Source organism: Megalops cyprinoides, chromosome 4, assembly GCF_013368585.1.
Source record: "Megalops cyprinoides isolate fMegCyp1 chromosome 4, fMegCyp1.pri, whole genome shotgun sequence".
Taxonomy (NCBI): Eukaryota; Metazoa; Chordata; class Actinopteri; order Elopiformes; family Megalopidae; genus Megalops; species Megalops cyprinoides.
In genome coordinates, this window is record NC_050586.1 from 46,810,649 (window position 1) to 46,831,229 (window position 20,581).

At 40.7% G+C, this 20,581-nt stretch overlaps 1 protein-coding gene across 1 annotated transcript in view; it reads left to right on the forward strand.

Annotated features, from left to right (window-relative positions):
* Positions 1 to 16,114: 16,114 nt before the first annotated feature.
* Positions 16,115 to 20,581, forward strand: part of slc1a3a (solute carrier family 1 member 3a) — a 28,996-nt gene continuing 24,529 nt past the window's right edge. Inside the window, exons 1-2 of the mRNA XM_036526670.1 lie at positions 16,115 to 16,287; positions 17,961 to 18,238. Coding sequence (XP_036382563.1) covers positions 18,058 to 18,238 — 181 coding nt within the window. The 5' untranslated portion in view covers positions 16,115 to 16,287; positions 17,961 to 18,057. The remainder of the gene's footprint in view (positions 16,288 to 17,960; positions 18,239 to 20,581) is intronic.

Here is a 20,581-nt window from a genome sequence, read left to right on the forward strand (position 1 = left end):
GAGTTGTGCTATCAATCATAAGAAATCTGACACTGTCACATGACAACAATCTTGGCAGAGTTTCACTGCTGTAACAGTAGCCTCTTTGTCAGCCCAGAGGTTGCACTGAAATGTATAAAAACACAGATCAAGAATTCTCATTTACATAACCAGCACTGTTTTTTCTTCCTTAAATCGTGTGAGGACACGCTGCATCCAGGCAAGTGAGACAATCCCAACTCAAGGATTTTCCTGAACTTTGACTCATCGCTCTCAGCAAAATGGAACCCGGCATTCCCAAATATGGAACAGGCGTTCAAAAGAACAGTATTCCCAGGGGGGGCAGGGGGCGATGGGGTTTCTTGCCTGCATTCATAATGATTCAACACCTGAATGATTTTAAAGAGTGATGAAGTTCTGTGAATGGCAGCAATACAAAACAGATTTTTTAGCACAAAAAGATTGGTTGTTTGACTGCTGCTCTGGGAAAATTCAGTTTGCTTTTGTTGTTGTAAGTAACCATCAAGCAAGAATTTTAAATGGTTAGCCTTTAGCTGAAGGAGACCTAAAATGGTTTCATGTTTAAACCAGGAAAAGTGAATATTTGGATGTACCAAATTTTTATGAAACACCACCACAAAGGGCATTTACTTGGTGTGTATTTTGCATCCCCATTCATCCTCTGGTTTTATTTTCAAAACTTAATGCCTTTTTAGAGGGATCATAAAATCAATGTCCAGCTCCAATTATATATATGTTAACATACATATATGATGTATATGATGATTAAACTAATGATTTAAAGATTTTATACTTTTTCCTGAATTACCATATTTACAGTAATGTAGTGCTGCCTCGATACAATCATAGGTATATAATTACTTTCATTAATTCTAATTGTGCTACTTTTTCTTCAAACTAACATCACTTTCCAACATCATCAACCACAACAAAAAACAGAAACAGTACAAAATACAACCAAGCCTAGAAAAAAAAACATTGCTTATGGTGACACCAAAGCTAAAAATAGATGCGTGCAGATGTGTGCACTGCATTCATGTGACTTTCTAACTAGGTAACTAACTGTTCAAAATCCAACACTAGCAAGATTGCCTACCGTACCCCTGCCAGTTCTGACCATCTGAAAACACAGTACTTCTGGTCAGTTTTGCCTTACTGAGCAGAAGTAGCCAGAACTAGTAATGAAAAGAGAAAAATGTCAGGCTGCAGGAGCAGGGAATGGGCATACTGTACTGACAGTAAGACTGTATTGACTGTTCATCTTATATGACTTACATGAGCAACAGTGAGCTGAAAAATGCAGGAACACATAAATATACTATTTGATGACAATTCCAATTAGATTTACAATGCTTATGAGTATGGTTTAATAATTGAGATACCAAATGCAATACAAGGAAAGCAAAGAAAACAAAACAAAAAACAAATTCTATTAGCACTGAGCAAGTGAGATAATTTTATTTAATTTTATTTATTTAATTTATTTAAATTATAATTTTATTTTAATACAAAAAGTAGTTTATAGTTGAACAGCAACCAAGCTCAACCAAGACAAACAGAAACAGATAAACACAATGAGAATGTGAGCTCTTATTGAATGCAGTAAGCAGCATTCAATAGCCCCTCATTGTTGATGACACTTCCCTCTAGCTTTTCCAGAGCTACTATCTTCCTATTTACTCTCTGGGGACTCTATGGACATAGAACACCATGGCATAACAAATAAGGAAGTTCCCTTGGTGCACTTTTTCTGTTATAGCCAATCAAAACTGCTGTACTGATAATTCTGATAACCTCTGGTTAACATGCTTAAACAGACACTTTTTTTTCCAATAGACAGGAGGCTAGGTTTCAGTTAAAAAAGGGAAAACTTTCTTGTTTCTGATAATAAAATGACAATGCAGCCAAAATAACTGGGAAGACATTACAACACTAAGAGACAGATATTTTAAGATAGGAACCTTTACATAAAACCAGAATGGTATAACTGATTTGTTATACTGTATTTTATTCTGTTGTTTTAAACCTGGTTTAAATTTGTGGAATAAATTGTCACCGCACCACCATGCCCAAACACCATTACAATATACAGACTGTTTTCACTACTACGCCAATAACATGATCAATTATGTCATGATTTGTTTTTACAATAATTTAAAAATTGTCAATCTAGAAACCAAACCATTAAGTGTTAAGAAAAAACATACTAAAAACACAAATATATCAGGTAGATTTAAATAATACTTAACCCAGCAGACACCAGGAGCAACTTAAAGATGCTCATGAGATTGACCCAAATTTCAAATGGGCCAATATTCCAAGATGAGGACAATATGTCACGGATCAGATCAACATTAGGGACCGGAATCAATGTATTTTTGCTGTCTAGTCATGCATATCGTTATGCAGCTTTCAACCTGAATGCAATTCAATGTGACTCAATTTTTATGGTGGCAGGATGTATTCTTTGGTTAATTTGGTTCCCAGAACCATCTCTCTGACCATAATGCCACAATAGCTCTTTCAAAGTCCACCCTTTGTTCCTCTGATTTCCCCGGCAAAGTGAATGTACTCTGAGGTTGAATAGAAGTGGCCGGAGTAAGGTCACCTTAATTTGGTAATTGCATGCAGTGTGCAGGGTCAACGAAATGACTATTCTCTCCACATCCAGACCAAAAGGGGCAGGCAGTTTGATATATGGGCATAGCCAAATTTTTAAAAGCTTCTCATCTGGAGGCCAAGCAAGGCCTACGACACTAACATCAACAAAGCAAAACTATGGAGAAGGAAGGAACTTGAGTTATTTTTTCCTCTTCTTTATTTTGTTTGCTACAGTTATAATTGTTACTGGTCTGTATGAGCATAAAACATATACAAAAACTGACCTTCTAGCTTTTCTATACCTACATGACTAAAAGAGGTCATTTTGAGTCTAAAGTTACTAAAGCACAGAGGAGTTATAGTTAAACACAAACAACATTGTCTGTCAGCTAAGAGCTAGTACAGCTTGCATAAAAACCACCAGAGCAATGAGAGATGACTTCTCTCTTTTTTATATTCACATTTTTAAAGACAGAAAATTATTTTTATTCAGAATGACCTTGATAAGGGAGATAGCTTCCTTTGGTTACTGGCTCTTTTGGCAATAGTGTGTGTCCACATTTTTGTGATAAAACAATATGAGGAGGCATAGAGAGACGCACCATCATTTCAGCTGGATCATTTCAGAGTTAGTAGCAATGTCTGCAGTACGGTGAGCTGCTATTGGGTTTTGAGTAAGTGGTGGTACCGGTCATGTTTACAGCAGGGGAGCAGAACGGGATATCAATGTGATTTTTTCCAGTGTAAACTGTAATCAAGCCATTTTTATTCTATTGTCCACAACATATGAAATTATTTTTTTCACAATACTGTAATACTGTTTCAGTTTTTATTGCTGCCAACATCCATAATTGTGTTTTGCCTGCATGCTTAGGCATTTTTTAATTGGAACTTCACCTGGAGATTTCCTTAAGTAGGTTTCCAGCTCAAGAGCAGCTTGGGAAAAGTGTGTTAATGACAGCTGTTGAGGTAGAAATGACAATGGTTATATTGTGGTTATTTAATAGCAGTTATAATCTACAAATTTTAAGGAGCAAAAGGAAGAGCATCACCACTAATAGTTTTCCAACATAGAAATAGCTGTATCTAAACAGACTAGTCATGATAATAAAGAATATTTCAAAGGGGGAATGGGCATCTGTTGATGAGGTAGCAGCTATATGGCATGGGAATCTGTCTCTATCCTTGGCTTTCCCACTGCAAAGTTGCCAGATATGACATACCACTGGTTGTGTAGCAACTCAGCCCACAGCCGTAGATTGAGTTTGTGAAGGAACCAGACTGTGAGTGAGCCAAGTGAAAATCCTGGGAATGGCCCTTCATTCAGCAACCTGGTGAGAAATTCCCCTCATGGCTAATTCACAACCGGCAAGGTCAACATGCCCTTCCCTTTATATGGGGAATGGTAGAGTCCACTTTTGCTCCTTTGGAAACCCCTGCTTTCAGACGAGGCCCCCTGCCAAGCTCAGGAACCGAAGTGGTCCGTTAATTGGAGGTGTGGATGGTGGCGGGGGAGGTGGGAGGGCTGCTCTTTGAAAAGCCAATTAACACCATCAGTGCATGTGGAACTGCTAACGACCCTGCTGCTGTTCGGTTTTGACTGGGTCTCTTGGTGACTGTCCCAATGAGACTGTCTTTAGCTGATGGGACACTGCTACTGCCTGGGCAAGGTGAGCCCGTCTTTCTAAAACATGGTTGTTAGTACAGTATAACTGTAATGTCAGCTTGGATTTAGAAGGTGTCTACCCAAGGGTCTTGAGTGTAATTTGCAAGGATGACAATCACAGGTTGTTTGTTGCAGAACAGTGTCATGTTTAATTATGCTTGTTTAATATATCTATTATAAAAATAGAAAAAAAAACATAAGTGAAATAACAGCCAGTTTCAAGGGGTTGTCAGCTAACATGTAGGCCAGTTCTATCCATCTGGCCATCACAGCTTGCCATAGCCCTGATATACAGCAGTCTTTACCAGGACATGCTTTTCATCTCCTTAGATCACTGGTACATTGGATCATTACCGACACTTTTTGCTCACACAATGCGCAGAGATTACCCCTGTTTTTAAGTGCCCTTGTTGTCTCTGTTAAAATACTCAGCATTAACTATGGATGCAATCTGCTCATATATGATACATTTAGTTCCAGTGGATCTTTTTCACAGGTTCATATCAGGTCATCACAGCTTGGATGCCTATGGTGGCATTGAATTCTCCTATTGCCTGGCAGTTGTTTTGGAGAGACTACATTCTTGGCATTTTAGGAGACCAACCTGTGGGTGACAGTGGGCTGGAAAGGTTTATAAATTTAGAAACCAGCAGTTGACCAATTCTGAATTTTCTTTGTTCTACACTAACACTGGGTGATAGTCTAGTAGACTAAAGTGTGCATTCTCTCTAACAGACTGTATAATACTCACAGAAATACATGCAGGACCCATTTTATATCATGCATTCTTTCTCCTACTGTAAGTGAAGGACAGAATATTTTTGAGTAAGACAGCTACTTGACATTCACTCTTGGTTTCAAACAGAGTTCCCACATTGTGTCTTCTTTTTTTATAGAATCCTGTCAGCCCTGTCTTTCTCAGGTTTGACAGTCCTCTGTGGGTGTTGTTATCAACAGGATTCATGACCTCATTTTTAAGGTATTCTCTATAATTATACTCCAGTTTCATCTGAGAATAAAGTTTCCCATTCAGCTCAGTGACTAATTAGAGCACAAGCTGAACTTTTTTCCATTATAATTTACACTCTTTTGTGCCAGTTGTTCTGCTGATCCATTTACAACCATGAGCAAATGGTTCAAATATAGAGCAAGTAGGGTCTTGTCTATATTAATCTGTACATTTCATAAAATGCATAACACATGAAAAAAAGTCCATTTGTGTTTTTTGTTTTATTAGATTCCATCTGTAAGAGTAGAAGCTAAAGCAGAGCATGGCACAAGGATGGAAAGTGAATGTCAAATATACATCCAAATACAGCAAAGCTGATTTCACTGAAATGTGTGTGACTGACTTGGCTTTTGTTGTAGTTGTGGATGTGCTATGATCAGTGGAGTACTTTGTGGTTCCTGAGAGCATTCCTGAGAGCATTTCCTCAACAAAACGAATCATGCTTCTGTTGAGACTGCCTTGTTAGCCCCAGTTAAAGAGGTTACATTTGAAATGGGACCTCAGGTTTTTTGCATGGGTGTTCCCTTCCACAACTGTAGGTTTTCAGCAAGATTCAGGCAAACAATCTCCAAGGTCTCCAGATTTCCCCAAACAATTACTCTTCTGGTTCTATGACAATTTAAAGGAAATCACCACTGAGCTACAAATATTATGGCCTCAACATTCATTACTCTTATTGTTGTAAAATTTAGCCATCTTATTTTTCCACAATTTTGGCTTGTGTGTGAGTCAAATTGAGTCTTCCATTGAACTGAAATATCTAACCATGTCAGAATGGGTTTCTTTGGAACAAATATAAGCAGAAACTAATATCCTCAGATTTGGAATTTAAACTTGCTGCCCATTGAAGATGATGAATTTTGTCTTTTCCTCTAGTGCCTACATTGCAATGTTGGCTCTGAAAGAGCTCTGGTTTGCTGTTGTCCCAGAGTAACCTTCCTTCACCATATTGTCCTGTCATCTGAACATTGAAGAATCCATTGGCTACTGGGATAGCTGCCCTCTAATGCCAAGGGTCGGCTCAGCAAGGGTGAGGAATAAAAGCCCCAGCTCATGCATTCCTAATGGTCCTGACAGAGACAGGAAAAGCCTGAGTGATTAATTCCCCATGTCTCATTGAGAGGGAGGGTTCTGATTTGGGGGTGAGAAGTTTCTTTGTACTGGGGGGGATCCAGGATTTGGCCCAAGCTCTTCTCTCAGATCCATCTGGACCATGACTTTGTCAGGAGCTGAATGTGAGCATCTCTGGGGCTGGATTTGTGCGGTGATGTCGAAGACATGGTCCACCTAGTGGCTGCATGGTCCACAACCAATTAAACAGTGATGCACTATGCGTCTCCTCTCAACTGGAGTCAGAGTTGTGGATGGTGAAAGCCGAGAGGGGAAACGATACAGGTGGAGCATTTGATTGAAAAAGAAGCTCGGGATTCAAGAATCTAGTCAGGAGTCCTGGGAACTTGCCATAAACCCAGACAGGAAGCAGCCATGGTGCAAAAGGGAAGAGAGGGATCTCATGTCTGACAAGGTTTCATACCTGTTAACCATGCACTGACTGGGAAAGGTCCAGTTGCCCATAGAGTCTGACAAAGAAGTGCCGAACATACTTCCCACAGCCACAAGCTCCTCTTTTGACCTTAGGGATGATTGAAATGCACATTTAAGTAGCCTTTCACTTGAAATCTTGAGGACTTTCCTGATATTCAAAGGCTCCTTCTGTCACCCCTTCTCTTGGCCCACTGTGCGAGCTGCGCACACCATCCTTTCGTCTGGATATCGTTGTCAGGTGCCCATTCGTTTCTGCAGTGAGAAAAAGACAATCTTTATGCTAAATGGGGTGTCCCTGTTGGGACAGTGAATGGATGGTGAATGTCCAACATCGCAGCTAATGGGCTGAATGGTTGCTGGGATACATGCCATTGATGTGGCCAGACACAGAGCATTTACCTCACTGGGTTGCCTTGACTTCACAGAGCCCCTGAAAGTCCCCTGAATCATCAAGGCCCAGTGGCCCAATCTGATTTAACTACGCTCTGGAAGAAAACCTCAGCTAACGACAAAAAGACATTGGTTAACTAATTCCACAAACACACAAAGGGAAAGGAAGCAGTTTAATCCTGGGGCCTAGACAGAGAGGATAAGCCTAAAGGAATAGATTTGAGTCATCCGTGCTTGAGCTTAATGATTAAAGAGCCTGATTAAAAAGGGAGAGAACACAACGATCGCCATCCTTTTGGAGGTTTGATGACCGACTCTTTCTATGGCATTCTATGGCATGAACATACTGTATTCAAGGAGACTTGGATTGATCTTACTCAAAAACAGCAGGAAGCAAGTATAATATACTTAAAAGGAGTAGACACATGGTTGTGTGCAACTATAAGCTACAGCTCTATGGTCTTTCTCAGGACTGCAATGTCTGATGATGCCTTTTTGGTAATGAGACTGTCTAGTGTCAGTCTTATTACCTTAAAGCTGGGATGGCACTTAGTGGTAACAGTATACTTTGCTCTTTTGGTAGGAAATGTGTAACCATTTCAAAGTAACTGAAGTACATATGTGCTAAGTTCAAACAACTGGTACAGTAACAATTCTCTCTTCTTATCTCCTTGGCAACACCAATGCGAACTACAGCGTTGCTAAGTGCAAGTCTTTCTTGAGCAAACAGAACATCTGTTGTCAAGGGTTCTTGTTATACAATTTCTTTTTCCAAGCAAAAACTACTTTCCCTTCCCCTCCAGCGTATGTTAGTGAATAGAACTGTGCCGCAATTCATTTTAAGCCAAACTCTGCTTTGCATATCAATCTTTTCTCCTCGGCACTCTATCTCAAACATTCAAGTGGGAGCTCCTTTAAAACCCCCCACCACAGAGGCTCTGCCTGCGGTTGGGTAGCAGTAGCTGTGTTTTGGAATTCGATCGTCAGCTCTCTCGGCGCTGCTGTACTATGTGGCATTTGTGTGCTGCAGGAAGACACTCCGAGCGTTGTGCATTATGTGTGCTCAGATGATTCCTTTGTCTGATGCTCACATCAGCTGGAGGTCCTCCGGCCCGCTGAAAAGGCGGCCCGGTTGTTTGCCAGATGAGGCCCGTCAGCATGCGAGGCCTTTCCCACTCCTCACGCGGGCATCCTCCAAAGGCTGCCCTGTGACACAAAACGCCAGATCCTCAGGGTGGGGGCGGGGAGGGGCATGGCTGTCCCCGTGTTAATGCAAGCACGCTTTTTGAGAGAAGCAAACTGTATTGACTCAAATCAAATTAATTTATTCCTTCATCCATCATCCTATTCAGTAACTCCCTCCAGTGTGCCATTGATGGCTAAGCTCTGGTGCGTGCATTTGTTATGAGACAATATGATTTGCTGGCTGTGCACCTGTTAACTTAACCTCCCCACCCTCCAAGAGCACATTTTTGGTAGCATCCAATGATCCCATTGTCCATTGCATCTTGAGAGTGAATATGTTATGTAAAGGTTTTCATTTCATTTTAAAAGGATAATAAGACACTTGACTGGAATCACACAGGTTTCACCTCAGGGAGTGTTTTTTTTCACACAACAGAAAGCATCCTCAGAATATCTGGCACTATTTGAAATTTTTGGGAAATTTGGGAAGGGCCTTTCCTGGGTTCAGAGTTGAAGCACAGGGAGTTCTACCATGCAATTTACCATGCAAGGCAAATAAATACGTTTTCTATTTGTAGTTTTAAGTTTGATTTTACAACATAATGAAGTTGACAAATGGCAAATAATTGTAGTAACGCATACTACATGATAAGGGCCTCCTCTCACGAAATGCAGTGTAGATTGTAGTTTTGTCTGAGTCACTAAAACTAAATTGAGTCACTACTAACTAAAAGTCACACTTGCTCAAAGTTATTACTATGAAAAAGCTCAGTTTTTTGATGAAACACTTCTGATCAAACTTTTTACATTTTTTATTTTTTTGTTTCAACACTTGCATCATTGTTTATACTCTTTTCCTGCAGAGATGAAAGGTTTTTTTTGCAAAAAAATTGCTTCACCACTCTCCCGAGCTTGCCTTCTCCCCTAACATCCGCTGCCTAACGAGGATGCTGACGCTGAATAGGTACTGAATGTAATCCACACTTTCTCAGGCCAGGGGGGGCGGTGCCACGGTGGGATCCTCTTGCGACAATGCAGCACTCAGGAGCTGTTTGTCTGCTGCAAATGATCTTTTGCCCACATGTACTGTAACCCCCCCACATCCCACCCCACAAAGGCAAAGCTTAAAGACCCTTTTGTGAGAGGCATCCACTGTGTTCAGAGTGCCGGAGCGCGAGAGTGGCCAAGGCAGAGGGGGGAAATCAGGGGAGAACTCGACGGAACAAATTAGACATTCAGGGCTGGCTGTGTTTATGATTTCTCTTGGAAGGGGGGAAACAAAACCCGCCGCATTCCAATGGCCCAATGAATGGGGGGCGTCCGGGCCCCAATAGTAGATGCACAAAGGACAGCACCGGGAGAGAATCGCCTACCTAACAGAGGTTCTCATGGAGAGCTCCAATGTTCAGCCCCCTTGTGAAAACCGCTCGCAGGTGTGGCATTATTGCTTTGAAACATTATCTCGAAGAGAGGGAGGGAGAGTGTTAATGTTCCTGTGTACCTCCCACTCCACACATTTACCCAATGGTAATTGTGGCACTGCTGAGTTTTGGTAACACGTCATTCGATGTGAAGTGAATTGCATCACTTTTTACATATGAGGACAATTCTTGCTTCATGTAAAACTGCATCACAGAGTGCGATGCCCATGGGCAAAATGACTCACTTGCTCCTCTTTTGAGCAAATCACAAGGTCACAATGGCATATTTGGGTCAATACAATAAGTGCAATGCACATTAGGTACAACAAATAACACTGTATAACTTTTGTCATTTATCATGCATGTTGAATTTCAGCTGTTATGTCATGCTTATGCAGGCCTCATGTATGATTTATGTAATAGCACTTAACAATCTGACCAATTATGATAATATTCTTGTGTTGCATATTTCCTTGATACTGATGCCTACTATAGGAGGACCCATACTTGCTCCAAAATTTGTTGTGACAGGAGGATTGTCCCAGAAGTTAGTCATGTCACCCAGCAATCACTTTTTTCTGTCATTGATCCTGTTTGTTCATATTGTACATCAAGTACAACTACATTAGGCCAGTTAGAGTGCAACAATGTAGTGTCACCAACAAGGGAAATCTACAACACATATCAGTTTCCTGGATTTGAAACAGTACGTGCTATTTTGTCAATATAACATGGCCACTGGTGGAGGTACATGTAACTTATTCTGAGTTGAATCATTGGTAGCATGGTAGCTAAAAGTGCTCCCTTTCGAAACATAACAATGACAAAACAAGTCTTGTCCTTCACTTCCAAAATCATCTGCTAAATTGTGCATCTAGTGGTTAGCAGAGTCAGATTAGCCTTAGATGCTTCAGTACTATTGCACCCTTGGAAAAGCTTTACATGGCTTATCCTGGCATGCAAATGATAAGGTACAAAATGACTTCCAAAAAAGGGGAGCCATTTTGAAAGAAAGCAATAGCAGTAATTGAGATGATTAGCCTGATTGTTATTATGGTCGGAGCTGGGCTGGTCGACAGAGGAGACTGTGGTGAGCTTGGCTACCCTGGGCTGAGGGGTAGACTATAATGAGGCGATGAGACCCCCACCCGCTGTGGCTGAATAAGACTCCCCCAGGTCCTGAGCTCACAGGAGTCTTATCTGATCTGAGCACTAGGCCTGAATGTGAGTAGCTTGCCAAGTTAGGGAGGGGTGGTGGACAGGAGTTCAGAAGCATGCACAAGGCAAAATGATGCTCTTTGGGAGCTGTTTTTTTATATACTGTGAAACTATGCATCCATTTCTCCACTTGTACATCACAACCAGATGATACATGTCATGTTGAAATTGTGACTTCTGTTAAGTGATTACATGAGGAGGTGGAACAAAAATCAAGAGTCTCTAGTAATCTTGATTTTGCTCACCCCTGATCTATTCATATATTTTGACATGTGGATCTATGAAGAGTGAGCTGTAGTTAGGTAAATGGATCAGACAGTTACATGTTCAAGGCCAGGGAAGGTGACATTACCCCTTAACATGGTTACCACGGTGACTTAAGTAAAAATTCACATGTATAGCTAGATAATGTGTGTAAAAGTGTCAACTGTGCACGTTGCTCTTTATAACTACAAGTTAAATGTGACAGAATATAATTGCCTTACCTGATAAAATGGGGGAAAAAACACACAATACCTGTATGTAATATCACACATGCAACAATGAATATGCAGAGATGTAGTCTGCATCATCTCCAGTGTGGGTCTGTCTTTTCGGATGTGTTTTTTATACCAGTATCGTTTTATCTGTTCATTCTGGGGTTTTACATGTTACCCAAGCTATTCACACCTGAAATGATATTATTTCTGCTTTTGCATGCAGTTTTCCATGGCATGCGGTGTGGAAGTGTGTTATGAGAGGCAGTCAACAAGGCCTCCCATTTGCTTTCAGCAAATTTTAGTTTTTCAGAAAACTGGGGGAATTTCCACTCTTTCATTTCATTCATGACCTTTCATTCCAGACCTAAGCAGACAGTTGGAAAAATGGCATGATACTGTGAAACTTTTTAAGTATTTCAATAACACCTACCAATTGGCACTTTCATCCCCTCTCACCTTTTAAAGATATGAACCCAGAGTACTGCTGGGTCCCTCTCTGTCTTCAAGAAACATCTGAAGACACAGCTCTTCCGCTCTCACCTGAGAGCGGAAGAGCTTCTCCCCCCCTTCTCCTACTAAACTATAAAGAAATCAATAATAATAAAAAATGTAATGGTTTGATGTAATGGTTTGGTTGTGATGGCTCAACGCACTCGCTAGCTTTACCTGCTAGCTGGTACTTCGCCTGGCCAACCTTTGGAACTTTGTCATGCAGTACTTCTAATATCGTTGACTCTGTATGGTTTTTTGCTTGTGTTGTATTGTACCTCACTTGTAAGTAGCTTTGGATAAAATGAATAAATGTAATAAATGTAAATGTAAATGTTGCTTGTGTCTGTTGCTACTTAATCCTAAAACTAAATTGACATACTGGGAGGCAGAATAACATGGACTCATCGGTGTAAGATTAGACTCTTTTCAAATTCAAATGATTGTATTTAGATTCTAATGGCAACATTTTTTACATATACATTCACATTTTTTGTGATGTAAAAGCCAGTTGTACCTGTATCTGTATATCAGATCCTCCTTCTTTGCCTTCAAAGGTAGGTGTGTGTTATTGCGTGTGTCACTGGATTTGGTTCTTTGAGAATACATACATTCCAGAGTCACAATGTGGTGTGGTGTGTGTGTGTGTGTGTGTATGTGTGTGTGTGCGTGCGTGTGCGTGTGTGTATGTGCATGCATGTGTGTTCCTTTAGTCTTAGGAGTGTAAACAACCAGTGATCTCCTTGATTTTATGTATACTCTTTTGTTCAGTAACAGTCTTGCCTTTCTCAAGTTACAGGATCCAATACAAGTCTGAGAAGAATTGCTTAGGACTTTGAATAAGAATGCATTCTGACGGTTATCCGGGGTATAACTGAACTAATGTCTGAACTTAAATGAACTGATATCCAAATGGGTACAGAAAGCCTACACCTGACTTCATAAAGGGGTGGGGTGGTTATGCTATTTATACCTTTCAGCAGCCAGCCAGATGTCATGGCAGTTTGAGCTGTCATGCATCCAGTTTCCAGAATTTTAGGTTGAAAGAAATAATGTGATAATTATGTTGTACTGCTCAGAAAGTGATTAATGAATTTCCTTCTCCTTCTGTAAGAATGGATACCAAAGCAAGCCTGCAATGGTTTAAGAAAGACTTTCCTCACTTTCCCTAAACATATATGTGGATAGGAAACTTCCACATTAGACAATCCACATTAGACTCAAAGATACTACTGACCAAACAAATTGGGAGAGTCCAACAAGACTCGTCAGTCGTAGGAAAATCATGTGAAAATGTAATTAAGATAATGTTCCATGACCAGCTATGACTGATCAATCTGACGTGTCAGGGTTTTACTCATTCATAGAAAACAAAAACAATAATGACAACATCCATAAACTAGCTACAGAAGTATATTATGGTGTTGTTTGTGCTCTTTTGTAAGTACAGCACATGCAGTGAATTTTAAGTAGTTATCCAGATAAATAGCCATGTTCTGCTGAGTTCAGTCATTATTTAAAAAAAACACATAAAAATGATATAACCACAGTTTTGATTAGCATTGTTTGGGTTTGTGTGAGTTTTAATAACACAATTTAGGTAGCCTAAAATTGTCAATTACCATTTTCTCTCTGATTTGATGAGGGGAGGTTCAAGTCTTATCATCTAAACTTCTTAAACTTTCATGTTACAACTTCATATGGTTAACCAAAGGAAGTATAGACTCTGCCACAAAACTCAAAAGAATTTCTTCAGTTGGTTAAACTCTTAACTGTGGGAACCTAAAGTGTAGATATAATTTTGTTACATTAATTGATTAGATTAGAATACATTGTGTACTACATTTGTTCTGAACACACTGGCTGCATGTCTGTTTTCTTCCCACAAATGAGGAAGGATAACTCTTCCAACCTTGTTTAAACAGCTGTAAAAGTGATTAACAATAATTAGCATGGAATATACTTTTTGGTGACAAAAGAACTCAGCATACTTATTAAATAATAAAATTTAAATGTTCCAGCACATTGCTTTGTAGAGTAAACAAAGCAGTGAAGTTTAGTGAAGTGTAATTTTACTGGCTATGAAATATTGTACCCTATATTACTCAAGGTAAGAGGTAAGTTTTCTTGTTAAACTGTGTTTTTTGACACACATCAGTATTTCCCAACCCTGCTCCAGGTCACATTGTGTATTCTGGTTTTCATTGCATTTGAGCAATTAATTGGGTTTGATTGAGCTGATAATTGAAAACAAACAGTTGTTAGTCTTGATGATAGTGGTGGTGGGGGGGTCAGCCATATTGACCTTCCCTTTTCTCTAGACCTTCCCACAGCTTTCTTTGCTCCAGATGGCAATTGAATTATATAAAACAAGATAACATAAAACAATTTGGTTTATTTTGCGTTGCTCTAAGTGGGTTTTGGGGATTCTGAGTTGATATGCTGCTTCTCTGAACTGGATGTTGCATTACACATAGCATGGCGTGGTGCTCCATTCTGGCCTTTATACTCCCACCACTATGAATTTGTTACAAAACAGGGGAAATTTGTTGTCTTTGGCATCTTTTGTCTTGGTAATGCCATGGCTGAAATATTTCACCCCTTTGTTTCTTCTGTGTTTTGAGCCCCGTTGCTTGCATAACTCGTTTTAGCTGCCCTAATTGGAGGCTGATGACGGACCCTGAGTGGATGCATGCTATCACCATGTTTTTCTCATGCAACTTGCCTATAAAGAATGTCAGGTTAGAGAGGGCTGAAGGAGGGTACTGTAAAACTGGTACATCACATTGTCTCATGGTGTTCCTGTGCATCAGCAAGGCATTGTGAAAACAGTGAAAAGCTATTTTAAAAAATCTGTAGACGTTGAATTATCGTATTGGTAGATTAAACACACATAGGCACACAAACTTGCACACACAGGTACACACATGTTTGTATGCTGTGACACACATGCACACACACAGAAACATTTGAAATGTGTTGAGCAAAAGTGTTAGTGGGTCATGCTTGGCAAGATGTTCCCTGTATGCAATGTTCAAATACTCTTTGCCCCATTTATGGTTAGAGCCTTCATTGCCTATGTCTAGTTTAAACAGTCAGCAAATTCCTCAAGAATACTACAAGTAAATTTGTGTTCAGTGGAAATGGACTCAGAGGTCATGAATAATCAGATACACATTTGACACAAAGTTTCCAGATTTTCCATGGAACTGTGTCTTCACTATAAGTTTTATTTGCAGTGAGAATGTAAAACATGTGAGTGTATCCATACTTCTAAGACAGTTTTTATGAAAGCTTGACCACTGGGGTTCAGCTTTGTTTATTTTCTCTGACTTTAGACAAAAGCCTTTCATTACTGTAGTACCCCGACCCCACCCCACCCCACCCTTGCCTTTATTTGTTTGTTGGGGGTGTGTGGAGGGGGCTGTGGCTTGAGTGGGCATTCTCCACTGGACCAAGCACCCCTGCAGCCAATGCTGTGCAACCTCCTACCATCGTCATCTAGTCACTCTTGTCACAATGTACAGATATGGGGGCCCAAGAATAGTTAAAAATATTGACAGCTCCAGCAAACTGGAAAGAAGAGCTTTCAATCATCATTTTGTCCTGAGTGTTTGATCAGCTAATATTTCGTTTCCACTGCTACTGTGAAAAAGTAGGCAAACATTTGCTTAACCTCTATTTTTCATCTATTAAAATGTACAGTACTGGCACAAGTCCTCGCACTGTATTATAGGAAATTGCATCATAGACAAGAAAAATTTTTGGGTTACCCCCATCTTCATAAAAGAATCCTATATTTAAACTCTCAAAGTGCATTTCATCTTCTCTGCTGTGCACGTTAAGAATCGGTTTTGCATTTCTAATGAAGCCGAACTGACAAAGCGTGAAAGCATTTTGAAAGAAAATGGGAAGAAAACAAGCTAGCCTTTTTTCCCCAGCCTGGAAGCTCATTATTTCTCCAGCCCCTCTGTTCAAAAAAGGGAGCCCCCCCCCCCCCCCCCCCCCCCCCCCAGAGTTGAGTTGGCAATCCCCTCCCTCTTCCGCAAGCCTAGAGTGTGAGAGACTGTCTCTTTCTCTCTCTCTCTCTCAGAGCGCACACCACCTCCCCTCCTCTCTGAGCCATTCTCTCACTGGCTCTTTCATTCCTGCGCTCCCTCCTCTCCTCTCCTCCACTGGTCACCCCCGTTCTTACTCCAGCTGCTGCCCCGTCCAAGCTTTCGGCTTTGCTGAGAATAAACACAGAAGAAAAAAGTCCGGGAGAACTCACTCCAAGCATTAAAGGTCAGTATGAGGATGCTGTTTACTGCTGACTACAAATGTAATTCAGAAGGTAGCTGTGCGTGACTGCACTCCGCTGAGCACTGTCAGATCTGAGTGTCCGAGTTTCTCAACCATGTGCGTGTGTGGAACTGCTGTGGACTGGCAGCGCTGCTCTGTTCCTGCTACACTCCTGTTGTGGTGTACTATGTCGTGTGTGGAGTTTAGGTGATTGAGCAGCTGCTGGATTACTGTGTCTGATAAGGAACACATTCATTAGGGAGAACTTGGCATCACAGAAATTTTGGTGGAGTTGAAAATACTGATATCTCTTTGGAAGTGGGCCCACCAAACCTATGGAAACAGCATGATCTATGAAGTCAGCTAAATTTTGTCATTTCATTCATTGCTGATGCAAAATTTGTCAGTGCAATATCTTGAATATTTTTATCCCTTTGTCCTGAAAGTATTTGCATTTGGTTTGGATTTAATAGTATGTTGCAGACATGCTATAAATATGTCACATAAATATAAATATGCTAACATAAAATGTGTCACTCAAAAGAAAGATAAGGCAAGAACAATTACAATATACACTGGTAGACAGGACCTTATGAGGGTAATCACAGGAAAAAAGAAACTTAGTATGATGAAAGTAATTGAGCACAATGAGAGAGTTTAAGGGTATGGGGGAAGTGCAGTTCAGTGCTGTTTCTTTAATTCATTTCATTTTTAATGAGGGTTAAATTCTCAGGGAGTGAGTGTGCATATGGATTAGCATGAAGTTAAACCAGTGAATGAAAGGACACCTGATGTGAAAGAGCTCATCTCTGAGGCAGGTGTGGAAAAGTGCCATGATGAAGTTCATAAGGATACATAGGGATTTGCCCACTTGAGCTTTCTCCCAGCTTAGAATGGCCAATGGGATTTCAGTCCTGATTTCTGTATTTTTGTTCAGTTCGATTCTAGTGGCAAAAGTATGGACTCTTCTCTTGAAAAACATAAGTACTTTGCCACACTGTTGTCATTTAACATGTGTATCTGAGTTGAACTTTAAATTAATTTGCCTTTTTCTGGAATGTTCCTCTGAAAAAATGACTCTGAGAAAGTATGAATTGCTGAGAAATTATGAATATACCAAAAATACATCAATTAAACTTCCCCTACAAGGACGATTAATAAATGCTCTTGTGTATCCACCATGATGAGTGCCTTCTTTTAGCACTAATATTTTGTACTTGATTTCATCAGGATTGTTAGCCGATATTTTGTAGATAAATGTAAAAGCCTTGCCCTTTTCTCTCAGTTTTGACACAGGAAGATAATTAAATTTATGGTAATATAAGACAAGTGGTCAGAAAGTCAGGTGTTGATTTGCTTCAGTGATGCTCCCTGGGTCATTAACCCAGTCTCCTACAAGTACCAAATTACTGCCATTCCCTCCCCATCCAGTTCCTGCTTCTTCGCTGATTAACAGAAAGCAAAACGGAAGCATCTTTCCAAAGTTTTAATAACTTTAGGGCCAGCGACATTTTAAAAAATCCCCATGGATTCGAACACAAGGTCTTTTTGGTTGAAATGAGCTCAGATGAAGATTCACAAGACATTGTCTGCTCCAGCAAGTGGTTAAGTAAAACATTTTTAAGTGAAGAGCTATGGAGATAAAATGCAGTCTATGTCTATTATATCTCTCCTAGAGACTTCTTCCTTTGCGAGGCTGGTAGGGGTGAGCTCTCTGTGCCAGTCAATCGGGTCGGTTCTGAGCGTTTTGGAGCACAGCAGCAACCAACAGTCATGACCCAGAGTAACGGGGAGAACCCGCGGTCCCGGAACCGCGTCCAGCAGATCCGAGAGGGCATCCACCTGCGCTCCTTGAGGGCCAAGAAGAAAGTGGAGAACATCACCAAGGATGATGTCAAGGGCTTCATGCGGAGGAATGCCTTCGTCATCTTCACCATTGCTGCTGTCGTCATCGGTGAGTGTATGACTGTGTTCGTCCTCTCCAGCTCCCATGCTGTCTTTGGGATCGCAGTAGCACCCAGGTGCTGTTTGAGGAGTGTAGATCTTTTTTCTGATGACAGTGGAAAGCAGGGCCTTTATTGTTTGGGAGGACTTATATAATAGTGGAGCACCCTCCTCCCCACCCCTCCCCAATGCATACATACATACACTCCTCCCCCAAGTCTCATTCCCTCAGAGGTGTTGGAAAGCAATGCCATTCATGAAGGAGGACAAACGGAGAGTCTGCAGGACCCATTGAGGCAGATTTAAGGTTTGGCACTGCTTAGCGATGCTTGAATGGAATTCTGTAGGATACCCAGCACCTCTGAGAGAAGGAGCATTCGCACTGTTAAGGCAGAAAGTAGAGTTTTTCCCTCATCCAGTCCCAGTCACTCAGACTCCATTCTGTTTTCCAGTTCAACCATTGGGACAGGGCTTGATCCCACTCTACCCCTGAGCACAGCAATTTCATTTCTGTGTAAAAATGTATTTAAATCAGTTCAAAAGAATAATGTTACTGCTGATCTACATGGAAATCTGAGGGCCAATACTGCAATTCAGGTTTACAGTTTGTGACAATATGTTGAAATTACAAATGAACCCTCTGTGAATTGGCTGTAGCTTTTCCAGTAGAAGATGTTTTTTTGTTTCTTCATTTGAGGTCATTTCAACTTTGTCTTGATAGTTATGCACATTTAAATGTGGTGAGGATTTTAGGCCTTGCAGGAATTATGTTATTATATTATTAGGAACTATATACTTACATTATTATTAAGACCATTGCTACATCTGTGAAGATGGCCGACACTGCACAAGAAAAAGATCAAAAAGACCCTCAGAGATTAGAACTGTTTGCATACTATCACACCTTGTAGATTAAGGCACAGTTCCCACATGTGTTAATATTAAGTCACACTGTGCAGCATGTCCCTGCAGCGATGATGTAACCATTTGTTAATAACCTTGCAAGACCTTAGGTTTCTCCCTATGAAAGCAGTGAGCTGAACTGGAGGGAAAGAATGAAAAGAAGACGGAAATGAATGTCTTTATCAAAGGGGCATGAGACAGATTGATTGAGTCCACAGCCCTGACTGTGTTGTGACTCTGAAATCTGAGACTAGGTTTTTCACTGCATATCAGTGACAAAATCAGTCCCCCCCTCCCAGTGTGCGCCCTTTGAAATGCCTGAGCGAGATGTGAAAGATCGTTGTGGGCCAGTGGGTGAATGGGCGGCTCGGAGATCACAAGATGCTCCAGATTCCACCAGCTGACCCTGGAGTTCCAGGCATGTGTTCATTTCCCTCAGGGAAGGAGTGTTGAAACACTCTGACAGCTGTCCCTCTCCAGTCCCCAGATCCTGACCCTCACCTAATTCCCTACCTTGTCACCCCTTTGGGTCATTGCACCCAGCAGTGGAATTTCCAAGTGTCCACTTCAGATGATGGAACTGGGGCTCTGGGCTGTCTAATCATTGGCTCCCATCCCACAACCAAATTGTGCATGTGGGCCCCCCTTCTCAACCACAGAGCTTCATGGCTCATGCAACAGGATATCCAGGGTCAGCTTTCCCACTCCCTATCCAACACCATTCATTTTCAGAAAACCATCGGCACTGATCCAGGATCAGTGCAAAGGAGCTCCTCTTCCCTGCTTTTTCACTTCTGTGTTTCAGTATTAATACTGATGATAGAAATGATTTGATAATTATTGTTTTTGTTGTGAGGGAATACCTATAACTGCAATTTCTGACTCCCTGTGAATGGAAAATGTTTCTGATAAATCTTTCTGCATGGAAAAAGTATTGATCCAATACCCTATATATGCCTCTCAAACTCAGCGGTGTATTGTAGAAAGTTTAAGAGGTGGGTTGTAGAAGACCTCATGGAAAATCTCTTTGAGATTTCCTGTTCTACTAGTTCATAGATAGAGCAGGTTTTAATAATGCATGGCATTCATACCACTCTTAAAAGCAAACTCCAACAGTGAGTGAGTGCGATCTAACTCCCAATTAAACAAACAACACACATGAATATGCAAGCATTTGCCACAAAACAGTCATCAAGTCATTAAGATGTTGACTATATTAGAGGTTTGATACATACAGCACCATATAATTCCAGTATCGGTTTTTAGTGGATTCATTCATTAAACAGTTGAATTGCACAGACATGGAGCACAATCATCTCTCTGATCATAAAAGCAAATAGAATGTTTTGTGAAGTTTTAATCCACACTTTTCTGAGGTGCTACGCTGACCTGGTACTTCATATGGGAAACAGATGGACTCATTGCCACTGATGCCATGTAACAGGTGACA